Source organism: Panonychus citri, unplaced genomic scaffold (genome assembly GCF_014898815.1).
Source record: "Panonychus citri isolate SS breed McGregor unplaced genomic scaffold, ASM1489881v1 Contig00092, whole genome shotgun sequence".
In the NCBI taxonomy this organism is placed as follows: Eukaryota; Metazoa; Arthropoda; class Arachnida; order Trombidiformes; family Tetranychidae; genus Panonychus; species Panonychus citri.
In genome coordinates this window covers 846584-862652 of record NW_026515497.1, presented here as the reverse complement: position 1 = coordinate 862652, position 16069 = coordinate 846584, and the positions used below count along the sequence as shown (strand labels likewise).

The window sequence follows — 16069 nt, the reverse complement described above, 5'->3', positions numbered from 1 at the left end:
AAATTAATCTTGTTAATTAGCTAGATTCTGATCTCGAGATTAGTTGATTGTAGCTTTTGATGATCGGTCGGTGAATAATTTAATTGTGGTTAATCATTTATGAATAAATGAAACGGAAACAATTGAATGTATTTAAATGAGTTGAGCACTTGAAAGGTGATTTTTTGTGGTTGAGAATTGAAGGTTGGACCTTTTGTCGATGTTGTAATTTAAGGTTCGATGGTGCCGATCGTTTGGACAATAGATTGGAAAATAAACTTGGCAATGAACTTTCACTATATGTTCTGTGTATTTCCATAATGATTTAATCATAATTAAGATGCAACCAAACAATTAACTAAATTCATCGGATGATCGTTGTTGATAATTTTCAACACTACAAAATCAATCCAAAGGATAATAATGACACATTTGATGAGTGGCACAATATCATCGGATTAGTTGATTCTCTTTCTCCTTCAACTTATAATTTCACAATTAACTTTTAATTGTCGGAATGAACATTTATTCAAATCAATTGATTAAAATGATAAATTTTTTCCATCAAAATGTTTCATTTGTTTACGCGGGTAAATCTTTTCCTTTGGTTTACTTTCACATCTTCACAGGTGGTTAATCATTTCCAATTAGATTCTATTGATTTTCTAATGATAAAATTATCTCCAATTGTTAATATTCTCATTAATTAGTATCTTGACTATCAAAAGAAATTAATTAGTTGCGATGACTTGATTTACTTTGGTAATAATTACTTGTTGATTTAACCTCTTTTCATTCATAATCAATCAGCTGTTTTCTGTTTAGTTTTTTTTTCTGATTCATTTGATTCTCATTTTAATGTTATTATTATAATTGCGAATCTTATTTACTTTTTCATCTCTCATTTTCTTAATTGTAAATCTAATTTAGTTTACTAATCATCCACATTCTGATACAGTTATAGTGGTTTTTGGATAGATAAAGAAATGGATAAATCTTTATTGTTAAGGTAAGAATATGGATAAGGATATTTTTGGTTTTCTTTTTGTTTTCTTTTGTGTTTATATTTAGTTGTTTATTTCCAATTCTTTTCTGTTTCTTCTTCTGATTAGTGGTGAACAATTATTGGAATTAAAGTGTCTCTATCAAGAGGAGAAAAAGATGAGACGGAAACGGCAAAGGTTCAATTCGAGTAATTTGTCAATCAAACGAGAAGAGATTCCATCTCCTGGTGTAATGGTGACAATTGAACAGGAAGTTAATCGGCAACTTGAAGATCGATTTGAATTACTTGGAAGAGATCGAGTGAGATCTTCTAATGAAATGGGATTAGCTGAATGGATTCCCGAAAGTAAATCAAGTAAAGTGATTAGTACAAAGAAACGATCTCCATGGATGGGATTTATGGAAAACAATCAACTAATGTATTCACCTGAAGAGACAATTTTCCTGATGGAATGTGAATCTATTCTAGTTAACTACATGGGAGCTCAATTAAGCCTTCAAAGTGCATACCAATTAATTTTATCGAACAATCAACTTGGAAGAAATTACCAAATTTACTCTTATTTAACTCGTTTAGGATTCAAACTTAAATCATTTAAATGTGATGATAAAAAATCACTTACAAAGGATCAATCCAATTCTAGTCTTGATGTTAAGACAATCACAGATCATTTGAATGAAAAGATCAATCGACTTACATACAAACCAAGTTGCAGATCAAATTTTAACAATCTACAAGTGGTCGTTACTCCACTTCGAAGGCCAATGTTTCTAAATGGGACAAGTTTCGCTAAAACGGCAAATTGGTCAGAGTACAAACGATTAATGGAACCGAGAGAAAATTCATCAATCATATTCGATGAAGAATCAACCGTATTAGAGCTTAATGATGACCTTCGTTCTAAGGAAAATATCTTGGACCAATTACCGAATTCAAGTTTAATCGACCACAACAATGGCCTTAAACCGCTAATTGATCAGACAAAAATTATCGACATTAATAAGTTACATGAGATAATTAAAATCGCCGGACCTCAAGAGCAAAATCTTCATCAACTGTTACCATCATCTAAATGCAAGCTTGAGATAAATTATCAAGTTTTCATGGGAAATGTTAAAAATTTCAATTCAACTAAACCAGACAATTGTTTAATCATCACTAATGAACAATTTACTCCGATGATCCAAGAATTAATTTCTCTGGATGAAAACTGTAACGAATCGACTCCAATTTTTGCCGTCAACTCACATTCGGAATTTAATTTCAATACATTGCAACATTTTCACCTCTGGGAAGAGATTCCAACCTTTTGGGACTCGAGTTTAAATTATTGAATTAAATTAGCGAAAAATTTTAACGAAAACTGAAAAATTTGATCAACAATCAATCTTCAAATTAAAAGGACTAACAATTAAGCCGAGAAAATGGTTAGATTAAATAAATCTTATTAATATCTTCATGTGTGTCATATTTTGTGAATCCACTTCCAGAGGAATAACAATCAACAGGTTGTTTTTCGTTAATTAATTGTAATAAATGAAAAAAGAAAAAAAAATTAAAAAAAATGCGATATTCGAATTAACCGCTTTTCTTTTTGTTTCTCTCTCATTGGACGTGGAGTTTATTTCTTTTACTTTAACCAACTGTTTCTCTTCATCTCTTAAAGTGAACACATGAAGTTGAACTTGTGTTAATTTGGGAGTAATTAAAGCAAATTAACCACGGACATTAATCGTTTGTCACCAATAATTATTAAATCTAAAGTCTTCTCCTGATATGATTAATTAACAAAGGTGAGTGTTTTTTCAAGATTCTTATTTATTTGGTCGATAGACAATCAACAGAAAAACAACCTTTTCCTTTGCTCATTTAACTCAACCAAAATCCGGTTTGTTCCAGTCAAAACAAGTAGGATCAGGATCATTTCTATTCCCTCTCTTTTCCCCCTTCTCTTTCTCTCTCTTTCCTATTTTTCCCTCTTTTCTCTTTCTTTTTTGTTCCTTTTCTATTTTTCCTACAATAACAACAAAAACTACTACTACTACTACTACTAATCATCATCATCATCATCAACAACATCATCAGCAAGCTACAAAACCAACAACCTGAGTGTGTCTTTTACCTGTGGTGTGTTTGTGTGTGTGAGAGAGAGAGATAGAGTGAGTGTGTGTGTATGTGTGTATGTGTGGTTACATGTCTTTTTTGTTGAGCTTTTGTAACAACCACCTTACAATACCTTAATTATTTTTGTTTTTCCTTCCTGTTTTTATTCATCTTTATCAGTCCAAATATTGAATTGAAATTAACCAAATATAAATCAGGTATGTATTGTATCAAAAAGAAAACATGTTTTCTTAGATGAAGTTACCTCTGTGGGTTTTTCTTGCTAATTATTAATCAATAGATTTTTCTCTCTCATCTTGTGTGAAACAACCACCACCACATTTAATATCATTATGATTTCTCAGACGCTGACCACACCTTGCTTGACTCAAAGACTTAAAACTATGGGGAGATTGGGAGCATTTCCTACCGATGCGGCTTCAAGTCTGTTGGATTTCAACCAGAAGCTTGATATTAACTTGTTGGATTCCATAGTCAATTATATGTATAATGGTGAAGGATCTAACCAACGTTTAGCACAAGAAATATTAACAACACTGAAAGAGCATCCAGATGCTTGGACTCGTGTTGACACCATTCTTGAATTTTCAAAAAACCAACAAACCAAGTATTATGCTTTACAAATATTGGAAAATGTCATCAAAACAAGGTGGAAAGTCTTGCCCCGTAACCAATGCGAAGGAATTAAAAAATATATAGTTGGTCTTATCATTAAGACATCATCCGACCCTGAGTCTCTTGTTAAAGAAAAAGTTTATCTCAATAAACTCAATATGATATTAGTTCAGGTATGTAGATACATTTATTTGTATGATTATGATATTTGAATCGTAAATTTTATATATGTGACGCTTTAATAGCATCACGATCTTTAACATTTTATTATTTGATCTTAGTTACTAATTATCTTGTTCCTTTTTTTTTCTTTCTTTTTATCCTCTTCACGCTAACAGATTTTGAAAAGAGAATGGCCAAAGAAATGGCCCACCTTTATCAGTGATATTGTGGGAGCAAGTAAAACCAATGAAAGTTTGTGTCAGAACAACATGATTATTCTTAAACTTCTCAGGTAAATTGTCATCAAAATCTATCTATCTCTCTCTCTCTCTCTTTCAGCTCGTGATATTGTTACCATTCCATTTTCTTTAAATTTTAATCTTTCCTTGTCTCTTTCTCTTCGCTTTCTCTCCTCTCAATTTTACGTATATGAATTATAGTGAAGAAGTTTTCGATTTTTCTACCGGTCAAATGACACAAGCCAAAGCTAAGCATCTCAAGGACACCATGTGCTCAGAATTCTCACAAATTTTTCAGCTGTGTCAATTTGTTTTGGAAAATTCTCAAAATCCCAATTTAATTCTCTGTACACTGGAAACACTTTTACGTTTTCTCAATTGGATTCCTCTTGGATACATTTTCGAGACAAAACTTATCAGCACTCTCATTTTTAAAGTAAGCATTTGTCTCTCATAATAGACCTAATTTGTACTAAACCCACTCACACATTGTCACTCAATTTGATTCGAACATTTCTCTCTCTCTCTCTCTCACTTATTAATACAAATCAAGAATAGTCAGTTTATCCAATAAGATGATGAGCCTTTTACCTTCACGCATTGTTAAGGTAAAATGTTTGTTGTTGCTCACAACCAACGTAACAATTTATCAAGAAGATTTGGAAAAAAAATAAGTGAACTAAAATATCACCTTAATCTATTCAGCTTTTAGCAGAAACTTGTTGCTTCCATTTGATACTATTTGATTCAATCTTTTCTTTTTCCACCTTGTTTAGTAAACAACTTTTCTCATATTATTAAGGAAATATTCCATTAGAATGGACAATCAGTAAACAATTATTTTCATCTGTTTTTGCCGCTTCATACCGGTTCACGATACCTCAGTTATCTTGGAGAGAATTTTTCCCAAATTCATCCCAAGTTTACAAATATTCATTTCTCTTTCCGTTTCAGATAAACGAATTTATCTTTTTTCGACTTTTGTCCTTTCTTCAGGCTTATTTTTCTTCTTTTAACTCTTATAAAAAGTAACATTCTCATTATTTTGTTACTTTTCCTGGTTAACAAGTTAGCGACAGTCAATCAGTTCTCCCTTTTTCATCTTTTTAATCATTTACCTTTTTGAATATTAATTGACCGGATTTTGGTCGATCATCTTATCAATTCAATTCTCGTACATCTCTTATCTTTGTAACACACATTGGTAAATTCCCTTAATTACTTAACTTAGCTGGTGGTCTAGTTTCATGTTTTGTTTTCTCTTTGTTTTCATTTTTTTTGTATCCTATGGTGAATATATTTTATCATTCTAACGAACGTTTTTTTTATTCTTTTTCTTTAACAGTTTTTCATCGTTCCTATGTTCCGAAATGTTACGCTTAAATGTCTCACCGAGATTGCGGCTATTAATGCCATTCACTACGAAGAAATGTTTGTCAATTTATTCACTCAAACAGGCCAACAACTTGAGAATGTAAGTTCTGTGGTATTTATAATTTTTTCATTCATTTTTTTTTCATTTAAATTTAATATATTCTCTCTCTTTCTCTATATTTTTTTTTGCCGTCTCTTTAGATGCTTCCAGCTGATACTGATATTCGAGAGGCTTATGCGATTGGAACTGATGAAGAACAAAAATTTGTTCAAAATTTGAGTTTATTTTTGTGCACTTTTTTAAAAGAGCATGGAACTTTAATAGAGAAACCACAGTTCCGAGAGATTCTTATGGGGGCGTTAAACGGTCTTCTTATGATTTCGGAAGTTAATGAGGTGGAGATTTTTAAGATCTGTTTAGAATATTGGAATACACTTGCCACCGATCTGTACCATGACTTTCCACCTTCAACTCAACGAGGTGCTGTCATGCCTCCAACTTCAGTTACCAGTTATCGCCGTGAATTGTACAGACCCATTTTGTCTAAACTTCGTTATATCATTATCGGTAGAATGGCTAAGCCAGAGGAAGTATTGGTTGTTGAAAATGAACAAGGGGAAGTTGTCAGAGAGTTTATGAAAGACACAGATTCAATACAGTTATATAAGAATATGAGAGAGACACTTATTTATTTAACAAATCTTGATGGTCAAGATACTGAAAGGATTATGACTGAGAAATTGCAAAATCAAGTTAATGGATCAGAATGGTCTTGGAAAAATCTCAACACGGTAAGTGGTCACTTTTAAATTGAACTTAGTGAATCATTTTTATCGTATAACTAACTGAGTTTTCATCTTTTCTCTTTTAGTTGTGTTGGGCGATCGGCTCGATTAGTGGAGCCATGAGTGAGGAAGACGAGCGCAGGTTTCTAGTCACAGTAATTAAAGATTTACTTGGTCTCTGTGAACAAAAAAGAGGGAAGGATAATAAAGCTATTATTGCCTCGAACATTATGTATGTTGTTGGTCAATATCCTAGGTTTTTGCGCGCCCATTGGAAATTTCTCAAGACTGTTGTAAACAAACTTTTCGAATTCATGCACGGTAAGTGAATCATCTTATTTAATTCGTTTTGTTAGTGACCAGAAATTCGTAACTTTTACTTTAATCTTTATTGTTATCTATTAACTTTCTATTCCAACAGAGACACATGAAGGTGTACAGGATATGGCTTGTGATACATTCATTAAAATTGCGCAAAAATGTCGCCGTCATTTTGTTCAAGTCCAGATTGGTGAAGTTCAACCTTTCATTGAAGAAATATTGAGCAACATCAACTCCATTATTTGTGATTTACAACCTCAACAGGTAATTTTCAACAAGAATTTCATCAGATGAATCAACAGATAGTTTTACTTTACAGTTGATAAAACAGTTACAACGCCTAAAATTTTGATTAATATTTCTATTTTTTTACGCATCAGGTACATACTTTTTATGAAGCTGTAGGCCATATGATATCCGCTCAATCCGATGTGCCGGCTGCTAACGCTTTGATCAAAAAGTACATGTTCCTTCCGAATCAAGTGTGGGACGATATAATCAATCAAGCATTTAAAAATGTGGATGTGCTCAAAGATCCAGATGCAGTTAAACAATTGGGTAACATTTTAAAGACCAATGTGCGCGCTTGTAAAGCATTGGGACATCCTTATGTAGCCCAACTTGGTCGGATTTACCTGGACATGTTAAATGTTTATAAAGTTATGAGTGAAAATATAAGTGCAGCCATCGCATTAAACGGTGAATCGGTTACCAAACAGCCTTTAATCAGGAGCATGAGAACTGTTAAAAAAGAAACATTAAAACTTATCTCTGGATGGATTGAGAAATCAGCAGATTCTAAGATGGTATTAGAAAACTTTATTCCACCTCTTCTCGATGCCGTACTTCTGGATTACCAGAGATGTGCAGTGCCTTGTGCTAGAGAACCAGAGGTACTTTCAACCATGGCAACAATAGTCAATCAAATGCAAGTAAGTAACCCGAGTGTGTATTCACTTAGCACAGCCTAATGTTCAAGCGAAATGTTGAAACTATAATTAATGTTTGTTTTCATGCGATTTTCCATTTTCTCTTTAGGGTGAAATTGCTTCAGAGATTCCCAAAATTTTTGATGCAGTTTTTGAGTGTACGCTTGATATGATAAACAAAGATTTCCAAGAATTTCCAGAATATCGTACCAATTTCTATCTAATGTTACAAGAAGTCGTGAATCATTGTTTCAAAGCATTGTTAATGATCCCACCTAATCAATTTAAACTTGTTCTTGACTCCATTATATGGGCATTTAAACATACCATGAGAAATGTGGCTGACACGGGTTTACATATTCTACTTGAATTATTAGAAGACATTGGTCGAGAACCTGCAGCAATGCAAAGTTTCTATCAAACTTATTACACTGATATTCTTCAACACGTTTTCTCAGTGGTCACCGACACCTCTCACGTGGCTGGTTTAACACTTCAGGCCACCATCTTGGCTTACATGTTTTTCATCGTTGAATCGGGTAAAATAACAGTACCACTTAATCCTGTTGTTCAAGCCCAAACAAACCAAACCAATGAGCAATATGTACAAGATTTTGTGGCCAATCTCCTCAAAGCCGCCTTCCCACATCTCACAGATCCACAAATACAGTTAACAGTTCGAGGATTTTTCAAATTAGATCGAGACATAGCAGGTTTCAAAGAGAGTCTAAGAGACTTTTTAGTTCGGATTCGGGTAAGTTCATCTTTTCTAATCCATATCAAATGATTTGAAATTTTCTATTTCTTTTTTCCTTCTCTCTCTCTCTTTTCTAATCTTACAGTGTTTTGTGCTAGTAAACACTTTCCATTTTAGTATTTCTTAAATTTAACTTCTTTTCCATTCAAGGTCAATCAGCTCAGTCTAATTCTTAGAAATTGAATTTTTTCCTACCTCTCCCATTCTTTGGATACGCCTCAATGTTTTCTCTTTTCCAGTTCAATTTTTCCTTCAAAAGAAAAAAGTTCATCCAGTATCTTTGCACTGTTATGCTCACTAAAAACAATACAATGATCTTTTGATCTGCTAATTCTTTCACTCTAACAGTCTAAAATGAGCAATCATTTTTTTCTCTCTCAAACCAATGATACTGATGATTATATTAGTATCATTTTATGTTTGCTTAGTTGATAACTTGTTTATTTTTCATTCTATTCACTGTTTAACTAATTGATTTATTTTTCTTTTATTTGTATTCCAGGAATTCGCGGGTGAAGATGATAGTGACTTATACCTCGAAGAAAGAGAAGAAGCCATGAGAGTAACAGAAGCCGAGAAACGAAAACTTCAAATGACAGTACCAGGAATCATCAATCCTCATGAACTACCTGAGGAAATGCAAGATTAGAACCAAGACTAAATGAGAACCAAGCCTACACTGTTAGTTATTTTTTGCTACATTTTCATCACCTTCTCTGTTCTAATTTTGAACCTCATCATCTCTTTTCTTCTCTCACCATCATCATTATCATCATCTCTTTATATCTCACAATATCTGTGTCTCTCTCTCTCTCTCTCTTTCTCTCTATCTCTATCTCTTTATCTGTCTGTCTCTCTCTCTCTCTCTGTCAAGTGTCCAGATTTCGCGAACAACAATGAAAAACAAACCTTTGTAACTATAATCAAATGATCAACAAGAATTACTAATCATGTCAACAATCAACGGTTTAAGCTGAAATAAAACCAAATCAACATGAATTCAAATTGAGTTTCATCAATTTCTTTGTATCAAAAATCAATTGCACTGATCTTAAATTAATCTTGTTAATTAGCTAGATTCTGATCTCGAGATTAGTTGATTGTAGCTTTTGATGATCGGTCGGTGAATAATTTAATTGTGGTTAATCATTTATGAATAAATGAAACGGAAACAATTGAATGTATTTAAATGAGTTGACAGTTGAGCACTTGAAAGGTGATTTTTTGTGGTTGAGAAAACGTAACTTTAATTACATTAATGGTTAACCAAATTGTTGGTGTCAGTGATTAACAACAATTTAACTGTTCACGGATCAATATTCAACATTTTGTTACTAAAAAAATTATCTCTTAATGATAATGTTCATGTTTTTCTAACTTTTTTTAAAATATAATTTAAAGTGAATCAGTTAAATTGTTCCGTTATCGATTAACTAATATAATTAGAAATAGAATAAAATAGAAAGTTAATTGTTTCTCTCTTAATTGATGTTGTTCAAATTTAATTTTAATCATGATGATAGATTGTTATTATTATTATATTAACTCTATTATTATTTTGATTACCTTAAATTGTTAATCAGATGAAATTTAATTGAGTTGGAAGGAAATTAAGATGATAATAGTTGGTGAAAACGAAGGTGTTAATCATTACAAATTACCCAACAATTAAATGACCTGACATCGGGAGAGTTTAAACAATTTAATCAACAGTTGATAGTTTTAAAAGTTTATTGTAAGATAAATTGTTCAACTGATCATTTTAATTTAGTTATTCACTAAATCGTCAGCAAAGTGTCAACTACTCAAATCAATTGTTTTCTCGATCTTTTATTGTGTGTTCACGTTGGAAGTTAATTGTAACAATCGAATATGAGTAAATTAAATTTCTTCTTCTTCCTCTGTGTCTTCTTGTTGTACACAATCACGATCGCGATCGCGAACCGTAAATACAAACAGGCCATTCTATTGGGACTATTACTTGGAAGTCAAAATCGAGCCCAACAACAACCAGTGTATATGCCGGTTCCAATTTAGTAAGTACAATTAGTTGATTGTCTCTTAATTTCGTTGAGATTAAATTGTTTCTCTCTCTATTTAGTATTTAATCCATGTGATCGGTTGATTGTGAAGGCCAATCCGCAGACAATGAAGGTACAAATAACGAAAGCAGCTAATCAACTTGGATGATCAGTAAATTTGATGGCTCGAAATTGAGATGATGCTAATTGTTGACGAAATCCCGTCCATTTATAAAACGACAATTAACTTGTTAATTATAACAAAAATTTGATAACATGATTAATAAATGTAAACACTGATTATCTAATTGTCTTTTATGTTGTTTTTATTTTTTTTTTTGGTGATTAAATGATGATGACAATTTGATAAGTTTACTAACTGATGGAAACATATAAATTGGTTAATTGTTTTATCGTGTCCAAATAATTAAATCATTTGTAAGAGATGAACCAATTCACAATAACACTTTTATCATCATGTAAATGTAGTTGAAAATATTACAACAATCAACAACAAAATTGTGTCAGATGATTTTTATCTTTACAAGTCATTGCAATCAACTATAATTAACTATCAACGGTTAGAAATGAAAATAATCAAGAGAAGATTAATTCAAATCAATATTTCTTTGTGATTTCAGAATCAAAGGCCAACCAATTTAAAGATGTTAATTGCTGGTTTTAAGAGATGGAGACAATTGTCGATTGATAACTGCTTCGGGCACATATTTATTAGACTTTAATGGTTGAACATTCAGTGGATCAGTCGAATCTAATTCACTAATTAATCTCTGGATTCGATTTGATTCAACACTTGGAGTAGAAGGAGTTTCTCTGTGCCATAAATAACCTTCCAAATTATAACCAATTACACCGACAACCAGAGCAGCAGGAAAGGTGATATATGGAGCATAACTCCTCGCAGCAGCAAGAATAAAGGGAATCATAATCCTAAGTGAACAATTAGAAATCACAATTAGTTGGAACAATTTAATTTTCCAATAACAACTTTAAGATTTTCAAAACAAAAATGTCACATGTTTGTTTCGGTGTTTGGGTGAACTCTGGTGGAGACAAAAGTAACTCGCGAATTTTTTTTTCCTCAATTTGATTTAGTTAATCAACTTTTTAATTGTTTAACTTTTTTCTCTCTTTTTTTCTTTTGAAATGAACTTTAAAAGGTAAACTTGGAGTTTCATTTTAATTGTATTTTATTATCATTGCAACTGGAAATTGGGAAACAATAACAATAATTGTTACTCTTTTCAATTTAATTGTTGTGATGATTGATAATTTTCTGGAAAAGTATCAATAGATTTTGTTTCAAGACTTTGGGAATGTTTGAATTTTTTTGACACTAGAATTGATTTTATGTTTAAGGGAATGTTTTTCCTTAATTGTAAGGAATAGATGGCGAGAGAGGAGAGATTTTCAATGCTTATCATTGAATTTTCGTATCAAAAAGTGAAATAATCTTGGGTGATTATAGAGGTAATTAGATTGGAAATTAATTCATTTCCAACTTGCATAAGAAGTTTTTGATTAGAATTCGATATTAAAGGTCTTCTTTCTTGGCTTTGGATTTGTCACTGGATTCGAGGAAACTGGTTAGAATATTGAGTCGAGCTTGTAACTCATTCTTCTTGGTCGTGGATATTTTACCGTCCATAATGTTTTTAACTCGAACCTTTTCACTTTCCACGAATTTTGGTCCACGTTCGATAACTTTCTGCATCACTTTGATATAAACATCTGCAGATTTTTATCATCATCTTTGGATAATTTACTAGCTTTAGATTGAGCTTCTTCCAACAATTTAGATTGTTCGTCTTTACTTGTCTCAGGTCGCATCAGTTTCTCTGCAATAGCATCGAAATCACCTAAACATTTATCAAGGAGAATTCGAATACCAGTATTTTTCCTATTGATCAACAAAAGAGAAAAAAATAGAATAGAATTAGAATTAGCATAATCCATTCTCTTTACACATCCTTATATCATCTTATTTGGATATTTTCTGGGATTAAGACACGTCACTAGAAGAAGCTTAAAGATGGATAGTTTCTAATAATCATGGAGGATAATTAACAATCAACAATTTACCTGACAAAGTTTTTCAAATTATCTGCTTTGAAATCCTCAGTTGCTGGGAAATCAATTGGATGATCAAGATCATCGGAGAGAAAGATTTTCACAACAGGAAAATCGTCTTTTTTAACGTTGAATTTATCAGCTAAGTCTTGATTCTCGTTCTCTCCATAGTCTTGGATTCCAACTTCACCGACCAAAATATCGTCGTTATTTTTCAAAGAAGCGGCGAGTGAACCAAATTCATCGTGTTTCTCACCATAAGGATATTGAATATCAAATTTAACAACAGTCGCTCGGAATTTCTTGACAACCTGAACAAAAATTGGAAAAGAATGAACAAAATATAAGAGAACAAATTCAACCACTTGTTAGTAATTAATTACAGTCACTAAATCGCTTTAGATCAAATTAATGATGACGTGTATTAAAGTGAATGATGAACAGAATAAATAATTAGAAGAGAGAAATAAATCAAATCAACTAATATAGAGGTTGAAATGACAAAGGAAAAAGTGTAAACCGGTAAATGAGATTTTCCATTTTCAAAAATGGATTGTGAATGTTACTAATTAGACAATTAAATTTAACAAACCTTATCGAATGTAAGAGAATCAAGAGGAACAATTCCTTTAAGGGCTAAATTAAAAGACAAGTTAATCAACACAATCAACGGAATTAAATAATTATTGTTACTCTTTAGGTTAACCATTGTGATGGTAAATGAACAAAGAAAAGTAATCAAAGATTTTACAAACAAAAAGAACACAAGTATTAGAGAGTAGAATTTAATTAACTAATTAATGTTAATAGTAGTCGATTTAGAATTGATTGGTTACCGGTGGGAAAAATTGATTGTAACAATCAACAAGAAAAACTGATCAATGATTAAACAAAAAGACACTTTTGTTTACCAACAAGAGAGCTTTGAGTTTGCTCAAACAAACAGAAGGTGGAGTTACTTATGCTAAATACTTTTCTTTTATCTTTTTAGTCTTTTTCTATTGTTTTAATTATCTGTTCTTGTATATTCTACACATTTAAAGTATAATAATTGTTCTACCATGGGTAATGTGCTACTAATTAGTTGGAATGTTTTTTTTTATTCTTTTATTAGAATAATTAATTTGATTTGATCCACAATCAAATTGTTGTATCAGTGGATTTGTTTTGTTTTTTTATTATTGTTATCATTTTGTTTTGAAATAATAGATTCTCTGGTTTAGTTTTAAAGTGAAATGATTGACAGTAAATTGGGTTAAATGGTCTTGAGATTTAACACCAAAATTGTGAAATAAAAAAACTCCATGTCCAGTTGATTAACCTTGATTGTCCATTCTTGGTCTAGGGATTGGCCTTGAATTTGGTTGAAATTGTTGTTGAGATGAAGGTCTACCGTCAAATGATGGCGGTGGAGGTCGCAAATTTGGCCTTGGTTGTTGAGGCTGTGGAGGACGTTGCATGGGTCGAGGTTGTGGTTGAGGTTGAGGTTGATGGTTCATTGAGGGTTGTGGGGGGAAAAATGTTGCCTGAGGCTGAGTTGTTGGTCCACCACCTCCACTGGTCATTGGGGGAGGAGCTGCGATTGGAACATTTGGTTCAGGGAGAGGCGATTCATTCGCTTCTAAGATTGTTGCAGCTTCTGGATCATTCTTGGGAGTTTCAACCACCCTGTTGATGGAAAGAAGTTAAAAGGAAAATAAATGATGAAATTTTCCTCGAAAAATTGACCATCTTTACTTACGTTTCAGGGGTTGAAGTGGACGTTTTGGATTCCTCAACGATTGGCTCTGATTTAGATTGAAGAGGTGAAACTTGACCAACTTGTCCGATCAAAATTGTCGGGACGATACTTGGTGGGTCATGTTGTTTACGATCAGCGGAAAATTTAGCCAATCCAATGAGCATAATTGCCCCAGGAGGTTTTTCAATTGTTCCAGTTTTCATTCCTATCGGCAGGATGGTCATTCCCTCATCAACATCATCTAATTGGTCATAATATTCCAAAAACTCATCATAATCCATATCAGTTTCAATATTTTTCAGAAGTAATCGATAATTATTAACCTGTAAGCCATCAAGACTGGACATCAACTTGGGAATGTAAGAATCAATTGACATAATTGAAAGTCGCGATGATGATGATGATGATGATCCCTGCTTAGCTCTTAGCATTGACTCCATTTTATCAAGTGGCAATGGAAATCGATAGATCTTCCAATCAATGGTTTCTATCATATTAACAATCGTAATGTTACAGAATCAAAGTTTCCATCATCATGTAACACCGACAATAAATGAACCAGGAAAATAACCAAAGAAACATTGATCCACAATCAGTCAATCATCAGGTTGGTTAATCATTAGAGAGGAAAAAAAGAAAAGAATCCAAATTAACACAATCAACACATAAAATGGTAAATGGAAAGTAACAAATTGTTAATTACTTGAGGCAAGACCAGCACTTTCAATTAGACGATTAACTTGTTCTTGAGTTAAATATAATTTAAGTTGACTCGAAGTTAATTTAATTGTTTCGTCGACAGTTGAATCTCCTGATGATGAGGATGATTGGGGAAGAGTAATTGGTGAATAATCTTCCATTGTTTTTAACGTTGTATCAACCATAGTTTTCGGATCAACGGGAAGCAATTGACTTGCAGTCTAATCATAATTAAGAATTGATTACAATTAAGGGTTAAGGCAACAATTTAAAACTTACATTTGCAAATTTAACCGCTTTGAGTAAACCAACTGGATCTAATCCTCCTGAAACGGTTAGCAATCAGGAATACAAAGAGCAATCAGTTAATTACGAGGAAAAATGTTCTTGTTAATTTAATTAATTGTAAACTTACCTGTTAAAGCTGATAAACCAAGATTCCGTTGATCTGCTCTTGATTGTTGACTAATCATCATAATTAACTGAAGAAAAATGAACATTTTAACAATTAGTAAATCCATCTTGGTTAATTGTCTTGTATTAAATTGTAATACTAATTGTTAAATTGTTTCACACTCAAATGCGTATTCAAATTTTCACATGTTGGTATTTAGTTTTTTTTGTTAATTGTTACGTTCAGATGAAACCTAATTGTTACAATTATTCACTATACGAATTGAGGAAATGTTAATCATCAATGGTCATTTGATTGATTACAATTGTATTAACACAATTGATAAATCATTTTAATCAATACGATCGTATAACGTTTTATTATTACACAATTTAATTGTAATCATTAAAAAGTTATCAGATTATAATGGTAACCATATAATAGTAAAAGTTAATCAAAATCATAAAGAAAATCATTTGATAACAATCAAAAATATTGAATGGAAATGAAAATGAAAACAAATAAAAAAACTTACTTGAGAAACTCTTGAACGAAAACTGAATTGATTTTTTTAAATCATTTTCTGATTAAAAGGATAAATAAATCAGAAATTAATCCAATATAAATTGTTTGCGATCAGTTAACAAGATTGATTGTTGTTCGTATGATTTTATCTTCAATAGTTAATAAACTTTTCAGCTGAACAGTTGATCTGATTCCTAATTGTTTCATCTTTGAGGTGAATGTTTGTATTTACTAATTATTATGGTTGACAGATAATCATCATCACAATTTAATATTATTATTGAGATTCTATTAATTTCTATTATA

At 31.8% G+C, this 16069-nt stretch overlaps 4 protein-coding genes across 8 annotated transcripts; 2 read left to right on the top strand and 2 right to left on the bottom strand.

The window, feature by feature from the left end:
- The first annotated feature begins 784 nt into the window (after positions 1-784).
- On the top strand, positions 785-2567 carry LOC128387625 (uncharacterized). The gene is made up of 2 exons (XM_053346852.1): positions 785-988; positions 1092-2567. Exons 1-2 carry the CDS (start codon positions 966-968, stop codon positions 2317-2319), a joined length of 1251 nt encoding a protein of 416 aa, XP_053202827.1. The 5' UTR covers positions 785-965; the 3' UTR covers positions 2320-2567.
- Positions 2568-2636: 69 nt separating this feature from the next.
- Positions 2637-10576, top strand: LOC128387623 (exportin-1-like). Of its 4 annotated transcripts, XR_008325122.1 has the most exons (14): positions 2637-2778; positions 3269-3306; positions 3390-3897; positions 4063-4178; positions 4327-4561; positions 5471-5599; positions 5701-6291; positions 6372-6606; positions 6707-6870; positions 6987-7538; positions 7645-8289; positions 8795-8973; positions 10252-10328; positions 10394-10576. XR_008325122.1 is itself a non-coding variant. In XM_053346848.1 (13 exons), the coding sequence occupies exons 3-12, from the start codon at positions 3442-3444 to the stop codon at positions 8939-8941; spliced, it is 3270 nt and encodes a 1089-aa protein (XP_053202823.1). In that variant the 5' UTR covers positions 2637-2778; positions 3269-3306; positions 3390-3441; the 3' UTR covers positions 8942-8973; positions 9167-9291. The 4 variants fall into 4 exon arrangements, 3 of the variants coding, with proteins under 3 accessions (XP_053202823.1, XP_053202824.1, XP_053202825.1); XM_053346848.1 differs by lacking the exons at positions 10252-10328; positions 10394-10576 and adding an exon at positions 9167-9291; XM_053346849.1 differs by lacking the exons at positions 10252-10328; positions 10394-10576 and having other exon boundaries at positions 3454-3897; positions 8795-9160.
- A 935-nt stretch (positions 10577-11511) lies between these two features.
- Positions 11512-13312, bottom strand: LOC128387627 (endoplasmic reticulum resident protein 29-like). The gene is given in 4 exon segments (XM_053346855.1): positions 11512-12071; positions 12074-12234; positions 12417-12715; positions 12997-13312. Coding segments are annotated over 4 exon segments (780 nt in total). The 5' UTR covers positions 13114-13312; the 3' UTR covers positions 11512-11868.
- Positions 13313-13494: 182 nt separating this feature from the next.
- LOC128387626 (histone acetyltransferase KAT6A-like) lies at positions 13495-15914 on the bottom strand. 2 transcript variants are annotated; one of them, XM_053346854.1, is made up of 6 exons: positions 15774-15914; positions 15260-15326; positions 15124-15170; positions 14849-15065; positions 14146-14632; positions 13495-14072 (listed from the first exon to the last, which is right to left on the bottom strand). In XM_053346854.1, exons 2-6 carry the CDS (start codon positions 15318-15320, stop codon positions 13721-13723), a joined length of 1164 nt encoding a protein of 387 aa, XP_053202829.1. In that variant the 5' UTR covers positions 15321-15326; positions 15774-15914; the 3' UTR covers positions 13495-13720. The 2 variants fall into 2 exon arrangements, with proteins under 2 accessions (XP_053202829.1, XP_053202828.1); XM_053346853.1 differs by lacking the exon at positions 15774-15914 and having other exon boundaries at positions 15260-15489.
- Positions 15915-16069: the final 155 nt, after the last annotated feature.